Raw genomic sequence first — 17,504 nt, forward strand, 5'->3', positions numbered from 1 at the left:
GTGCTGTGAGTCTACACTCACTCTCCCTACTCTACAGATACCAGATACAATAAAAAAAACATTTTCAGTAAATATTGTACTAGTAAGTATATAACTGTCCCAAATTGTGACAATCGTGGAAAACTCTTGCTCTGAAAAATAAATTAATGGACCCAGTCCGACAGTCCGGCGCAAGCAAATGAAAACTAAGGTGATTTGGATGCTTGTATTCCAGTTACACTTGTGATTTATCTAGGAATTCAGAGGAAATACAATTTATTATTGTCTCAATATAAACACATCATTCAGATTCACAACTTATATAATTATTTTAAACTTTACAAAAGAATTGATAATTGATTTTACAATTGAAACATTATTTCCAACCACAAAAAATTGCACTTGATTGTTTTATCATTTCTTGCACACTAATAAGCCGGATATCTCAAAAAATAGCAAAAGATACCAATGAGATGCACTTAGTTTGAATCATCCTGTATTTTGATGCGTAAATTTAAGAACCAACTCCATCATATAATACATATATTAAATATTGCAATATTTCTTTTATAACTGGAAAAATGTATTATCATCATTTCAGAGAATGCAGGTTTGGTAATACAGGTTTCGACCAATTGTGGAAATCCATTAATGACATTATTAAGTCCTTGTTCTCAAGACATAGTGCTACATGAAACAGTGTTATAAACGTAGAAAACATTTATTTATTATTATAAGAAAATATATCAGTTTGTTAGAGTTACAATTACCTAAAAAGGTATACGTTAAATAACTAGTAATAAAAATTTACTTACATCTTGAAATGATTACACATTTTAAACCCATGTACATTTCAGCAACATACTAACAATACTTCAAATTATCATTAATTATTGTAACATTACATATGAATTGAAAATATATCTCTTGAGTATTTTGTTATGATACACGAGCGTCTAGACTTGATCTTAGCGAAAGACATCCTTCTACCCAGAAATTGGGTTTCTCCAGCATGTTTTTCCATAGACTGAGTTCCCTACCTGTTGCATCCATCCATTCTACGGTCTTACCATAGTGTTTACCTGAAGAATATAAAAAATATTTCAAGATTGGTCTGCCAAAAAAAATGTATATGCATAAATAGTTTTCTTCAACAAAAAAAATCTGTATACTTAATTCTATCAAATATTAATATTTTCTCTTTTGGTGTATATTTTCGTATTCTAGGAAGGTTATGTTAATAAATCTCCAAACTATCTGGGTTGCAGCAGAATTAATTAACCTTCAACTAAATCAATTCAATTCAAAATAATTGAAAGCATATATAAAATAACCATATTTGGAACCACCATTAAACTTATAGAAACCAACTATTAATAGGACTTGAATCCACTGTGTAAATTCAAAATTAGCTGCATCAGTCTGTCAAAAATAATACAAAGAAATCCAATTTTATTGAAACTGGACATCATGTCACAAGACAAACCAAATTACTATGAAAAACTAAAATATAACAAATTTTGGAATACAGTCGATATATCATTATGAGATCATCATTCCAGAAAAGATAAAAACGCACTATTCAATTACGAAATTAAAATATCAATTGAGAAACATTCTGATTATTTCAATTTCATAGTTGGCATTTTATTTTATTTTTCTATTACTTTTGAATCAACTTTTAACATACACTGATTCAGAATTACATATATTTCTGAAACCGATTTCATTTCTGACTGCATTTCATTGTGTTACTTGTAAAATATCATCTTTTTCTAGTTGTTATTTCAAAATATTTTGTAGTTATTTAAAGTCCCTAATTATCAGCATTCAATGTTTTTGGACAATAAAATGAATTGAATATTTGGCCAAAGGTTGATTTGATACTACCACTGCACCAATTTCACAGCTAAACAATAATAATTACCATCTCGATAAACTTCTACATTGGAGAAGTAAAAGTAACAAATGTGAAAAAAATTAATATTTCCTGATTTTCTGAGATCTTGCATGAGTGATAAGGTTAGATTTAATATTGAATATTGCTGATTCATTCAATATCATATAATTACCTGTTCCTAAGCAAAACCTTACTCCTCCCAAAAACTCGTTACTTGCTAATCTGTCATGATCCCATATGGTTAACTCTAAACATCTTTCTGCCAGCTCTTGCAATGTCACATCATCGTAAATGAAAGTGTAATTCCATACCGGGTTGACTGTTCTTCTAGCTACAGGAGTTTTCTGTTTCGAACTTCTGCCTTTATCAGGAAGCAGATAACTGTATGACAAAAAAATAATAATCAAAAATTATAAGGATAATGATATGATGAGAAATGGAAATTGAGAATAAGTGATAGGAGTAGAGATATATTTATCAAGGATTTGAAATAGAAGACTAAAATTGAAGAAATATTGAATTTGTAAATGATGGTGCTTGCCTGGTGTTCTGTGATCTAAAATTTTGGATTATATCTCAATAATACTCTTTAATTTAAAAAAAAGATCAATGAAATTGTCTCAATTTCATATACTTCCAGGACATTGAGTAAAAATTCAATAGAAAACTAAAATTTTCCATGCAGACCATATGAAAACTTTCATTGAATAAGTCATGATGTATTGATAAATGCATACCTTTTACAGAAAGGATCTGATGTACCGTTTGCTTTTACAGCTGCTAATGACTTCGCTTCTTTGACCAACACATGGAGAGCTCCTCTTGATCTCTTTCCTTTTTTCTGAACTGACATATCAGGTGGTACAAATTTAAGACAAACTATAATGTCACCTTTGTATGATTGGAAATCTTCAAAGGGTTCAGTCTGAAAAAACAGTAAAAGCAATATTAATATGTTTCAATAGCATCAGAAATGAAATCTGAAAAACTACTTAATTGTAAACAGCAAGGCAGTATGTCGAACTAATCGAATACTCATATAGCAGCAGAAAACACAAATGTGATGACTTTAGCACACAGTACTATGCCAAAGTCCTAGAAAGGTAAAGCTTATAACAAAAGGTAACTTATCTGAAAGAAATTTGACGGATTTAACTGATACAGTTTACTGTGATAACAATTTCGATATGGATTTTCAAGTACAGAATTAAGCCTTTATGGTAAAAGAAAGTGAAGAATTTGTCGTTATCATACTCTTACAAACTCCGGATTGAGTACCACTCATGTTGTGAAATAATTCAAAGTCATGTTCAAAAGGTGAAATGAAGGTAATTCTTGAATCATGAGTTGAGATATTGCCGCGGGCAAGTTCGGTCCTGATCATCAACGGAAGATTTACTTAATGTATTATATAACCTATAATAGAAAAAATCTTCCATAGACTTTATAGACTTTGATCGCAATTTTTTTAATACAGACCATGAAAGAGCGAAAGTTAGTGAATTTGTAACTAAGTGATAAGATACAGAAGATACAGAAAGCGAACTAGTTTTTCAATTGGCTGAGAACAAACAGGATCTTAAATGAAAGTCCTGGAAAAGTATTGAAGTAATATCTACTGAAGTCGATTTTTATTTATTAAAAGACGGACTTATATACTTCAGTAAATATGTAAAATAGGAGGATCATAGAATGTTAATAATTTCAATGTTTTGATAGGTTTTGCTATTACGCTTCACTGAAATCCTTGAAGTATATATGTGTAAGGCCAGACATCTTAACAATACTTATTATTAAGTTGTTTCAAAAGTTTTGTCCGTTTTATTGTCATGTATTTTTGTAGATCTATATCTCAATTAATATTTACTCTACTGTGGCATGATATATACTGATCGATAGATTATATATTGATGCTGTTTTCTTTAATTTTCAAAATTTTTACTTTTCAATCGTTAAGCAATTTTCCGCCAGTTTTTCTCAACGAATTCAAATATAAACAAAGCGCTTCCAAAACAGCCCGGAAAATTAACTAGGAATTTGGCAATGAGAGTGTTAAAAAAGCACTATTTGTTTCTGAGATTTCAATCTCGAGGATGAGCCCCGAAGTGGTCGACCTACAGTAATCCAGGACGAGGATTTGAGGACCCTGGTGAAGACTGACCCATCACAAATGGTGCGTGGGATGGCGGAAGAACTGGGCGTCAGGTCCCATGTGGTTTTTGATGGTTTGAAACGTATTGGGAAGGTCAAAAAGCTCGAAAAGTGGGTGCCCTATGATTTGAACGATTGACAGAAATTGTCAAGTTTCGACGTTTGTTCTTCTATGCACAATCAAAACGATACTTTTTGGATCTAATGCTCATAGATGATGAAAATAAGTGGATCGTCTACAACATGAGACATTCAGGAAAGTGGTCGGACACGGATGAGCCGCTTGGGCGCTTTTCAAAGGTGAAAACCCACCAAAAAAGACCATGGTTTTTGTACGGTGAGCAACGGCTGGTGTAATTCACTATAACTTTCTGCAATCGGGCCAAACCATGAGCAGATTCCTATTGTGAGAAAATTGACGAAATGTACCGAAAATTAGGTCAGCAGCAGCCTGCACTGGCTCCACGACAACTCCTGCCCGAACGTTCTACAAATCACCGTCCGAAAATTAAATGAATTGTGCGTCGAAGTTCTGCCTCACCCACTATACTCCCCAGACCTGTCGCCAACTGATTAACATATTTTCAAGCACTTCAATAACTTTCTAACTGGTAGAACCTTCGCCAATCAGGAGCTGACAAAAACGACCTTCGTCGACTTCATCAAATCCCGAATACTCAATTTTCATGCTGACGGAATTGTGTTACGTTGGCAAAAGTGCACCAATTCAAATGGCGCTTATTTCGATTGAATTGAATAAGTATTCACTTCTGAAACAACCTAATAATTTCTGGAGTTTTATGTTTTTATGTTAATTTCTTTATATTTTGTAATGCCTACACTAATAAAATGATTGATCCAAGCATTCACGTTTTGATGATCATACTATGAACATGAACTATACTTCTATTCATACTTTTGAAAAATGATGTGAATGCATTACGAAAGCTAACTAAGTTCGCATTATATTTAAAAAAAATTGAGAGATAATTTCAATATCTTGAACTTTATACACTTACCCTTTCCTGTAAATTGTACCATTTAGGAGTAGGATCATCGAAAACTTTATTTTCTAAAGTCATCATGACCTCTCCTAGAAAATCGTTTCTTCCAAACATATCTGAATGCCACACTGTCAACCATAACGTCCTCGTTTCCAAACCATTCAAGGGAATATGGAACTTCAGACATTCGTCGAACACTGGGTTCAGAGTGTGCTTCTTGACTTTTGTTTTTCGTTTTCCGCTTTTCGATTTGTCGGGAAGTAGATACACCTAAAAAATCAAAATTAATTTGAGGATAAGCACCGAAAGGAGCATATTCTAAAATCAACTGGGGATCATGCTATAGAATGGACTGAAACAAAAATTATCACCAAAAAACTCATCAAAAAATCAGAAAACTCAATCCGCATACATTTTTTACTGTAGGTATTTCAAATAGCTCTGTGGAAATAGATCGTACATGGTTGCCATTTTAATAAGAAGAGAGGTTGAAAAGAAAAATATGAACCTTAACTGATTACATCCATGTATGCATGAGACTATCGCATATGACATCTGAATAAGTATTTCATTCTTTTGACGTATGTCCGAAACATCGACCACTAAAGAAAGGCAAGTATTAACATTAAATTGATTTTATTGATTTGAAGGCAAAACTTATGATTACAAGTTATTGACTAATTGGACTCTTCAGTGGTTATATTATACAGTTTGCCCATCATTACCTACACTTCAGCATATTCTGTATTGATTAAGCTTTGTTTATTTTTTAGATTGTGGAAGGTTATACCTACTCGTATACCCAAAACATAGTAAGAAGGTAGGGTTTTGTTCTGAATGATCGAGTTCTCAAAACGTTTGACATCATGTAGCTGCAAAATTGAAAACCGATCACAGTTAATAATTTTTTTGGTATTTGTAATACTTAGCTGAATTTGATATCATAATGGCTACAAAAATCAATGAAAAACACAAAGTCCGTATTTGAAAAAATAAGTTGATGATGAAATCTAACTAACGCATTGCAAATTGGTTTATATCAGTTTATAACCAAAATAAAACACATTAAAAGGTCTTCTGTGTTTTTTTATATAATTCGAAATGAAGGCGGTAGAGCCAAAAAACAAAATTCGACAATCCTAGTTTTTGGCAAATATTAAAAAAAACACCGAAATTTTGGATTCGAAAAGAGATTATTCTAGTTCCCTGAAATAGGAAACTTTTTTCAGAATTATTCAAAACTGAATCGTTAAATATTTTCATTAGGTATTTCAATATGTAACATAAACTTCTGAATGAAAAAACTATTTCTCATTTTGGTTAAAGGAAGAAAAAATTAGTTCGCACTTAGGAACTAATCAAGTCAATTAGCAAGGTACTTATATGGATGTGGTATTCAGCATAGTACAATTATCCATAATAGTAGGCACTAAATACGAAAACATTGTTGTTGAGATTGTGATTCTATATATTTCATTTTTCCTCATCTGTTTAGTATAATTTCCGTACGTCACTGCAACAGACGGATTAAGGCAATAACGTCATTTATTTTTGGGAATTTAGTGCCTACTATATTGAAATTATAGTATAGTAGGCAGGGCCGTCGCGTCGCCAAGGGAGGAAGATTATCACCAAGTGATAATCTTCCTCTTTGAAGATGACCACTTGGTGATCGAAACACGTGTCGAGGTGTTAAAAATAACGATTTGGTGTTGAAAAAAAAACTCCAGTAATATTCAATATTATACGAATTATTTTAATATTAGATGAGGAAAAATGCATTATTGGTTGGGAGACAGTATAAAATGTAGGATAATAATAGCGAGATTGTGATAGGTAATGTTCCTTATCATTCGAGAGTGAGATACTGAGAAGAGAAAATCGTACACAAGAAATATTGAGTAAAATGTTCCTATCAATGTAAATTTGCAAGTAAGATCCTGCCACTTACAAAAAGAATTATGTTTACCAAGTACGATTCTAGATGCCACCAGTAGAAATGATGAATGCCTGCTAGAAACAATTATGAAGGTAAACGGAACTGAGTGCCAGAAAAAATTAGAGAAAGCGAAAGAATGATAATAGTTGAGCCTAAAACGTTTTGATAAGGTAAAATTACACATAAATGTTTTGGCAATAAATAGAGTAAATGTATTTGAGAATGAATGCTAGCTTGAAAGCAGAGCACTTTTTCATATAATAGGCATCTTATGATTGCTATTAATAAACTTTATTGTCCTTTTGATACAAATAAATATACATCATTTAAAGACACCCAGGTATAATCCATTGCGAGCCTTCGTTTCAGAACACCTCATTCTCTTTTTTCAAGAATAATGTCGTTCAACATTATGAGTAGAAAGAGTCAATAATAGATTCCCTGTCTTCAAGCTAGAAAGTATGCATTTATTTTTTGCTACATATTAAAATATTATTCATTGTCAAAATATTGGTTTTGCCTGTAGCACTGGTCACGAAAGAGATGAACAAAGTACCAGCAGAAGGCAAGAACAAAAGTATAGAGAAACGTGCCGGTCTACTGGGGAACTGATAAATTATAATTCGTTATAAGTACTTTCTAGAAATTCCGGATATTTCACGCTAGTTTGCAATCTAAATGAATAGGATGATGATAAAGTTGAACATGTATTGTTCAGCCTTCATGGCATGTATTTCACGAAATTTACAGCCAGTTGATCAGGCAACTATAATTAATGGAATTTTTCCGGTACAATGACACAAGTTAATTTCGTTTCAAGTTGATTCAATTTTCCTCTAGATCTAGACCACAGATCCACCACGTCTTGCAAAGAGTTGAACTCAGCTTTGTTCTATGATTTGAATTTATTTGAATAAAGGTGGAATTATGCGAACCAATTTAATTCAAAAGTAGGTAAATTAACTCGAGAAGTTGAATGATCGATAACTAATGACAGCATCCACGCAACATATTCAGTTGCTCAACTTAGCTTATCAACTAATGAAGTTCGCCAACTTTTAACTTTCACTCATGATTCTTAAGCAGTTTGGAGCTGCGCATACTACGTGTAAAACGAATATGTTGATTATTTGTCTCTACAGATCATGCACAGGGGACGTCAATGTATTTTTGTTAAACCTGGATGCTCTTCTATCTCAGTTATTAAAAAACCACATGAAAATATTTTTACTGTGAGATTTTAATATAGATTTAATTTCTGAGTCAAGTTCATATTTCCAACTTAAATGTTTGCTAGATTCCTATGGCCTTAAAATAACCGTCACACGAGTAACTGCTCAATCATCTACATGCATAAATATAATATCAAACCTACCTGAAAATTCATATTACACTGGTGTTCTTGACCCCTGTCTCTCTGGCAGTTTGCTACCACCAATGGGGATCCGGAGAGAAAAGGGACACAGAAAAAAGTGACCAGAAAAGGTCTAAAAAATCACTTACTTGGGGTGAATTGGGATTATCTGAATAGCAAACAGTTTGGTGTGAGTCTTTCTTTAGAAATCCTTATCAACATTCTTGTGAAATCCATCAAATTATCTTTCACACTAAAGAAACGTTTACCCACAAAAAATAACTCGAATTTAACATGGTTTGATGATACACTTGAAGAAGTGAGAATCAATCTTAAGGCTGCACAAAACGCAGCAGTTATGTCTCGAAATCCATACTATATGGCGACATTCAGGGAACTGACGAAAGATTATATCCTCCAGTTACAAAAACGAAGAAAAGAAGCGAATGAACCGTATATTTTAAGTTCCAGTAATATTTCCAAAGCCTGCTGGACTATAATGAATGGCGAATGAAAGCCCATAAATGTATATAAACCAGTAGATATATCAGGACAATGTTTGAATGACTTTTTCTGCAGTATAGCTGATAATATTATTACAGCTTTTCCTGATTTCTCAATAAATGACCTAAATAACTTAAAGAGCTTTCCTTCACCTTGCAAATTTTTTTTCTGGAGCCTGTCTGTCTTCAGGAAGTAGTTTTTACGATAAAATCTCTCAAGGACAGTAGTTCTCGTGATATACACGACCTAAATAGCCAGATGATAAAATCAGTGGCCGACATAATTGCAATTCCACTAGCAGCATTAATCAACGAAATTATTTTGGAGGGCATATTTCCAGATGTTTTCAAAACATCTAAAGTGATTCCTATATTTAAAAGAGGTTCTAAATCTTCACAGGATAATTACCGCCCAATTAGCATAATATCTATAAATGGGAAAGTAATTGAATTAATTTTGAAAAATCGTTTTTATTCTTATTTTGAAAAACGGTTCTACTTCAACAGTTCCTTTCGAAGGAATAGGTCCACTACTCAAGCAGCTTACAATCTAATTTCCAACAAAGTCGAAAGACTTGATCAGGGAAACCACTCTTCTTTGATGCTATGCGACCTGACGAAGGCTTTTGACTTATATCGCATACTATTTGAATTGAAAAAAATTAGTAACTATGGGGTTCAAGGGGTAGCTCTCAAGCTCGTCCAGTCTTGTGTCACAAACAGGTACCGATATGTTGAAGTGAACAACATAAAGTCAGACCTCAAAGAAATGAAGCATGGCGATTCTCAGGCTTCCACTTCACGTCCACTATTGTTCTTGATCTATATCAATGATCTAGGCAGTTTTATAAAACCACCAAGATGTACCTTATTTGCAGATGATACAACTCTATTATGTTCTAGCAGACTTCACCAGCTTACAACTAATGACGCGAGATATCGAAATATTAGTCTATAAAAGGTTTGCTGCTGATAAGCTAAGTCTGAATAAAATTAAAACACAAAATGTAATTGTATCTTCCAATTCAAATATGCATCCATCAAAAAGTATACATTTTTGGGATTCATTATCGATAATAGATTGAGCTGGTCATATCAAAGCTGTGACTTGCAAACTTTCCATTGTTTGTTTGTGCCGAGACGATTCAATAATGTAGTCAGCTTGATGACGCTCTAAAGAACCTACTATGGATTATTTCACTCAGTTATGTCGTATGGTATTTTGATTTGGGTTTATTCGGGTAACATCATTGGTGTTTTTAGGTGCCAGAAAAAGGCAATAAGACTCATAGTCAAAGTAGGTTACAAAGATTACTGTCGTCTTCTTTTTTTTCAACTTGGAATTATGTCACTTCCAACATTAAATATCTATAAAGTTTTACTAGAGAACCATGAAAACTTTAATAAATTTGACAGACATTGTGATATTCGTGCATATGGAATGAGATCCGCAGGATTATTGAACCATCCCAGACATAAATTAACAATTATACATTTGTATAATCATCCTCACTTATCTATGAAGGCATTAAGCTTGACAAAATTCAAATCTACTATTAAAAAGTTTCTATAACATTGAGGAATATATTGACAAGACATGGCCTCTAACTTATGAAAAACCTCATTAAGTTCTTGGTTTATTGATTTTGTATTTATAGTATTATTTGATCTACAATCTTTACTTTTATATATATTTTAAATAGATGATTTTATCCTTGTAACTCCATACAAGGACTTCTGCATTCGCGACTTGCCGTAAATGTACTATAGTATGTAAAATAAAGTGCTCTACTCTACTCTACTTTATGAACCAAAATATTTACAAAACCCCTTCTTATAAAATGGTATATTTTCATTCGGAATCAGTAACATCTGATATTAGCATTTGATTTTGAGACATTACGTAAATAACTGTCTCTTATAAAACGACTCCTTTGAATCTTCACTCACCTTAACATAAGGATCCGATCGGTTTCGTTTAACATCTACTGGAGCTAAGTCTTTGCATTGTTTTATTTGGATTTCTAGCGCTCCGGCTTTGTAGTTGTACTGGAGACCGAATTCCACTTGACCTCTGACTGTTACCGTGCCATACCTTCCTTCTCCGGCACCAGAATAGACGCTTGCCATAGAATCGGACCTCAACTGAAAAATAAAGTCAAAGGTAGAGAAATACCTTGGCCAGGTTTGGTGATCCAAATAATATTTTCAAATGCTCATTAGTTGGGAAAGGAATCAAAAATTTTTCGTAGAGAGCCGCTTCATATTTTTTATAATAGGTGAACGGGTCCATACTTTGGTTGTGAGGTGTTTTTATTCATTATACGATGTTGTTTTGCAATATGTAACCCTTGCTAGTACGCCCTTCCTACTACAACGGGTATACATACATATTGCAGAAATGCAATACTCTTCTCGACTCGCGTTTCATCGACCAAGTTGCCGTCTTCAGGAGATGATGTAAACAGTTTGCTTTGTGGATTTATTCAACGCCAGATGTCTTAACTTTCATTATTATTATGAAGAGGGGATATTTGATTTTATTATTTTTCGTATGTTTTCTTGTTTGTAATGGATAAACTCATAAACTATTTAGCCGATTTCAACAATTTTTTCACGTCTAGAAAGTTACACATATCAGCGAGTAACATAGGTTATATTTTATTTACAGGAAATTTTAAATTCCTGAAAAATTGCAATAATGTAGCCTAATTTACGAAAATTTACTAAAAGGTCATATGTCAAGCGCACCGTGTAGGTCGCTAGTTGTCCGTATTTCATTATACTAACCCTAATTTTAAAGTCATTAAAACTAACCTAATTCGATAATATCTAACCAAGTTCAAAAGTGGAGTTTCGAAATCAAAGCGAAATTCCGATTATTAAACAGGAAATTTTGAGATAGGTAAGTCTGGATTTTGACTTGCATTTTGGGAATTTGACACTTGTTATATGTACCCTCATTATTCAAGAAAATAGTTGAAAGTAATTCCTTGTTATGAAGTCGTTTCTGATTTCGAAATGAATGTGGCCCTTAAAAGTCTCCATATTTTTAAAATGCATCCCAGAGACTAACTTGCTAAGAGGATTATGCACATTTCAGTCAAGTTCCAATACTTTTGTAGCGTAACTAGATAAAAGTCATCTGGTTCTGTTGACTTGAATAGTTGAAATGAGTTTACGACCCACTTGGTATTCTCCAAATCTACCATTTTCTTTGCCACCACCCATTTCTCTCTGGACGCCGTTTTAGGGCGTTCAGAATTTTGCCGGTGTTAGACTCTAAACATTTCACAGTTAGCTAAAAGTTCAGACGTTCAGAGGTCAAGTCATATAGAGTCAGCGAGTCCTAGACGCACGCCAATGAATTTCGCAACCAGATGGCCACTACTTTCGCATAAAACGTGACTTTGTATGAATGGAATCATGGATTTTATTTTATTTGATCATTTTACTGCGTCTTAATCCACTAGCAAACGTCCCAACGTTTTACTAAGGAAAGGTCAACACGGTCAGAAATCATGCATGATTGCTCATGCTCATTTGAAATTTTCTACCACACACTGAGCTCCCACAGAGAAGTTGCGGAAATATTTTTTACGTAATTGTAAACACATTAGTTTTCAGAATACATTATTTTACCTCTATGTTTGAACGAAGAGTTTGTTACAACCAAAGAGATGAGTATATCAGACGTATGTTTCTTTTTGTACACTCAAAGGTATTTAATTTAGGGGAGATAATGATTCGGATGTCTCAATCTCTTATCTGAGAAAGAAAAATAAAATTTAATGAAAAGGGTGGATGTTGTACATGAACCTGTACTGAGTAAGAGTTTGAGGCATCCTTGAATACGAACATCAAACCGTAGATTTCACGTGAGGTTGTACTAAACTTACGCCCTCTTATCTGCAGAAAATGAAAAAAGTACTATAAAGTGAAAATATCTGACTGGGTCATTGCCGTTAGATAACGATGAAAAAACAAAGAAAAATAATTTCATTTTGTATTGAATTTTCTAAGAAATATTAGGTTTCTTAGTTCTCTGAAAGTTAATATTCTGAAAGTATTGTTGACGAAAATAATATGTTGTTTGGAAGATAAATACAAGACCACTGGTTTGAGGTGAAGCAGTTTTCAAAATCAATCATGTATGAGGTAGATTTGATATTATTCGTCTCACTTCTCACGGAGTGAGATCAACTATCAACTCTGGTATCTCCAACGAATGGTGTGGATAAATGGTGTTGTGTGCAGTTGTAAAGCCGGTCAGTTTGGTTACGTCAAAAATATACCAGGGTGGTCCCAGAAGTACTTGAAATGACCTAGAGATGGCGGTAGTTGTTTGAAAAATATCACAGAAAGTATATGTTTCAAGTTTGAAGACGCTGTGTTGTTCAGCATTTGTTTGGCAGCCATCAATAGCGAACGTTTTCCGCGAATTTGTAAAAATTGAGAAAATTGGTCGTCGTTATGTAGCACAATACTTTTATTTGAATGGCTTCAGCCTAAACAATATAAAAGCTAAACTGGATTCTACTCTGCGTGAGTATGCTCCATCGTTTATAATAGTAAAATATTGGGTGGCAGAGTTTTAACGAGGCAGTACGAGTTGCCAAGATGAACATAGTAGTGGTCGACCAAATGAGGTGACGACTCTAGAAAGGGTGAAGAAAATCCACAAAGCGATACTGAATGATCGTCAACTGAAAGTGCGCGAGCTAGCAGAATTAGTAGGTATTTCGAAAAGTGCGGTACATCGTATATTATCCGAAAATTTGAACATGATAAAGCTGTATGCAAGATGGGTGCCGCGTCTGCTCACACTCGAACAAAGTGTGGTGAAGATGTTTCAATTGAGTGTTCAGCGAAGTTTCACATCAACAAAGCAGAACTCTTGCGTCGTTTCATAAGCATGGATGAAACATGGGTCCATCAGTTTACATCCGAGACAGAATAACAACCAAAACAGTGGACTCAAAAAGGGAGAAGCGGTTCCAAAGAAGGCGAAGATTGTTTCATCTGCAGGCAAAGTCATGGCATCGGTTTTTTGGGATGCGCGTGGGATAATTTTCATCGACTATCTTAAAAAGGTAAAACTATCAACGGCGAGTATCATACGAACTTATTGCAACGTTTGATTGGAGACCAAAATTAACGAATTTGATTTGTTACCTCATTGGCCAGATTTAGCCCCCTCGGAATATTTTTTGTTCCCAAACTTGGAAAAGCTTTTCTAACCATAAAGAAGTGATGTCGGCGTTAATGAATATTTTGAGTAGCAACACATTTCTTATTATAAAAACGGTATCGAACTCAAAGTGTATAGAGCTGCAAGTAGATTATGTTGTGAAATAAATAGATTATTTTCCAAAATTTTTGTGTTTTCTTTGTAAGGCCGGTTACTTTTGGGACCACTCTCGTATTTTATGTACTTTCATCCTAGCAAAGTATTCATATTCACTAAAAACACAAATACATTTGTTGATATTTACCGATTCTGAGGATAATTTTTCATTCCTTTGCAAGTTTTGGATGTTGTGAGAAGCACTGCATGTACATATTTATTGATCATACTGAACAATATCGTCTGGATTTACAGATCATTATGAATAGCTGATATTTACATTTGTATAAAGGAATATTACACTAGATGAATATAAGAACGAATATTCGCAAGTTTGTGATTCAGGTCCGTATTTTTGATGTGAATGGCATCGACTGCTATGATCATTAACCTGTCATGACTCCTGATGACAATAATGAATGTTCAAACTGATTTTTACGTTCATATTATTAAGATTTCACCCACTCCTTAGTCCTTCCGAATTATAACAGGAATGCTTTCCAGAAATTGATGCTCCAATCATATTTAATTTTCATGATTAGTTCAATATTTGAAGAAATAAATCAAAGCAATGATTCGAATAGAAATGCTAATAACTAAGCGAAGAAGTTGAAACGAATGAGCTAATGTTGAATATGACAGAGCAGCAATCGTTCGTAGAGACGACTGATGTTATAATGTTAATCCAGTATTGCCAATACTCGTTATTGGGCTAGAGAAAACCAAAAATTGGGGCGAGGAGTCTTTTAATTAAGAGCATTTTAGAGTTGATGTTTCACTAAGCGCATTATAATCCAATTTCATAAGGCGTTTAATGATGACATGCATTTTGAATACCTTCAAAACCAAATTGATTTTTTTTTAGTTTTCCGCTTGTGGATTATTATGGAATAATCTTCCAGCAAGATGACACTCCTATCTATGATTTGAGAATTGTAATCAATTGCCTGAACTGATGGAGAAATACCATGAAGGGCCATCTAAAGGGAAACGTTTGCTCAAATTCACCGCTAACTTTAGGGAATTTAGAATTAAAATGAGCGATGCGAGCATTTATTAAACTCGCTCAATGAAGACATCATGAAAATTGACATTCCGAAATAAGGAATAAAATGTGAGTTATTAGTTTTTCCGAAGAACTAAGCATATTTCATCCTTTCATCAAGGTGTTTCATGAAGACTAAATTGGAGCAAAGTTTCGTTATTTTGTGCTTAACAAAATACTGTTTTGAAACTTTGGAACTCCGGAAAATATCCGGAAAAAACGGAAAATCGAAATTTTCTATTTTATTTTTTTCTAGCGTTGTTTGACAACATAGCTCGAAACCAAAAACACATTTTCATTGATACTTTTTTCCAGCTCCATGTTTTCATGTTCAGATTTACTATCCGACGTTTCGTCTTCAGGCAACCATCATCAACTTTTTTCTATTATGGGCATCATATTGTTTTTTTATACAGAAAAATAATGATTCTAATTCTGATTCCATTGATGTATAATTTGTTATGATTTGCTCTTCTGAAACTACAGGCACCTATTACAAAAACAACCTCATCTGAGATTATGTATCTACTTGTGATTTTCCTCTTGAAGATGATCACTTGGTGATCGAAACACGTGTCGAGGTGTTGAAATAATGCTTTGGTGTTGGGAAAAAACTCCAGTAATATTCATCTGAGATGGTCATGACTCCATCGAAAATTTTGTTTAATAAACACTAGTTGTCAGAACTCATCAAACATCATAAATTTGCACAAATACTTCAGTCGAAACGTCCTCATTCTCAAATGAAGAAAACCGAGATATGTTGAAACTTTATTATAAATTTGATAGGAATAGTACGAAAATAGCACAAATTCATTTTGAATTATTTCCGGAAAGACAACAGCCGGAAAGAACATTATTCGGTATTTTGGACAAACACTTGGCTGAGTACGTTGTCTTTCAAAAGCCAAGAATGAAATCATTAGCTTGTTTATTAAACAAGTCAGGACCATCTTAGATGAAGTTGTTTTTTTAATACCTATGATTTCAGATGAGCAAATCATAACAAATTATACATCAATGAAATCAGAATGAAAACCACTATTTTTTTGTATGAAAAACAGTATGGCGCCCATAATAGAAAAAAAAGTTGATTATGATTGCCAGAAAACGAAACGTCGGACAGTAAATCTGAACATGAAAACGTGTAGCTGAAAAAAGTATCTGTGAAAATGTGTTTTTGGTTTTGAGCTATGTAGTCAAATAACGCTAGAAAAAAATAAAAATGAAAGTTCCAATATCCAGTTGTTTCCGGATATTTCTGGAAATACAGTCTTTTGCTAAGCACAAAAAACGCAACTTTGCCCCAATTCAAGTTCCGACGTATCTCCTGTAGTTTAGGAGATCCCAATGGTGGGGGTCGAATTACCGTGTGTGTACAGAAAAATATACAGGGTTATTTATCATCAAAATAAAGTGTTAACATCGATGGACTCTCGACTTCTTTTTGCTACTTGGGGGGAGTAGTGAATTGAAATTTCCACATGTCGACAACTCGAGATTCATTTTTCTTGTTAATTTCTTCCAGAAAACACTGTAATCTCATGGGCCTATTGCGTTTTGATTTTAATTAGTTTATCTCGAAATTCTGAATAGAAGATACCAATACGACATTGAATGAATAATATCTACCTATTACCATATTTGTAAGATTCACATTTATAGGCAGTTAATAGGTATTTAGGTAGTTGAGAATATTTACGTACTTGCTAGATTGACAGCAAGGCTCCTTTATACCGATGTCAGGATATCTATTCTTGACTCCTCGTATCAAAAACGTGCGATCGAATTCCTTAGAATGTGATAACTTAGATCGGTTTTGATGCAAATCTCTCAAAAATAGATTATATCTAGATATGTTTGACTTTCGATACAAAAACGCCGTCTTGATACATTTTTAGGATATTTTCGTCCCACAATGACACTAGCAAGGACGCATACAGGGCTTTTCATGATGAGCGTTAATTAGCCGTTTCTGACAAACTATTCAACGGATCAACCTGAAAATTTCACAGTATGCATAAATCAATATGACCTACACGCCTAAAATATTTCAGACGAAGCGGCGTTGTCGCTTCTACTATAAAGTAGCGGCTTCTTTGATTTTTCAAATGGAATACCCCGTATATAATATCAAATTATGATTCATTATCACTTTGTCAACAAATTCATATACTATTTCCCTATACCTATCTATCACCGTTTAGAAGATATAAATTAATTTCGATATTTTTTTTACCAAACATGAACTTTTATAAATGCTGATAATCTTGAACTCTCTC

The 17,504-nt window shown here is 33.5% G+C and overlaps 1 protein-coding gene across 1 annotated transcript in view; it reads right to left on the reverse strand.

Moving 5' to 3' along the window:
* Positions 1–283: 283 nt before the first annotated feature.
* btsz (bitesize) overlaps positions 284–17,504 on the reverse strand; it is a 414,949-nt gene continuing 397,728 nt past the window's right edge. Inside the window, 5 exon segments of the mRNA XM_074172806.1 lie at positions 284–1,061; positions 2,052–2,260; positions 2,617–2,804; positions 5,050–5,304; positions 10,781–10,975. Of these exon segments, the coding sequence (XP_074028907.1) occupies positions 919–1,061; positions 2,052–2,260; positions 2,617–2,804; positions 5,050–5,304; positions 10,781–10,975 (990 nt within the window). The 3' untranslated portion in view covers positions 284–918.

The sequence above is a fragment of the Leptinotarsa decemlineata genome, unplaced genomic scaffold, assembly GCF_025532065.1.
Source record: "Leptinotarsa decemlineata unplaced genomic scaffold, Ldec_3_MD MMD2_tig00000199_RagTag_RagTag, whole genome shotgun sequence".
NCBI classification, from domain to species: Eukaryota; Metazoa; Arthropoda; class Insecta; order Coleoptera; family Chrysomelidae; genus Leptinotarsa; species Leptinotarsa decemlineata.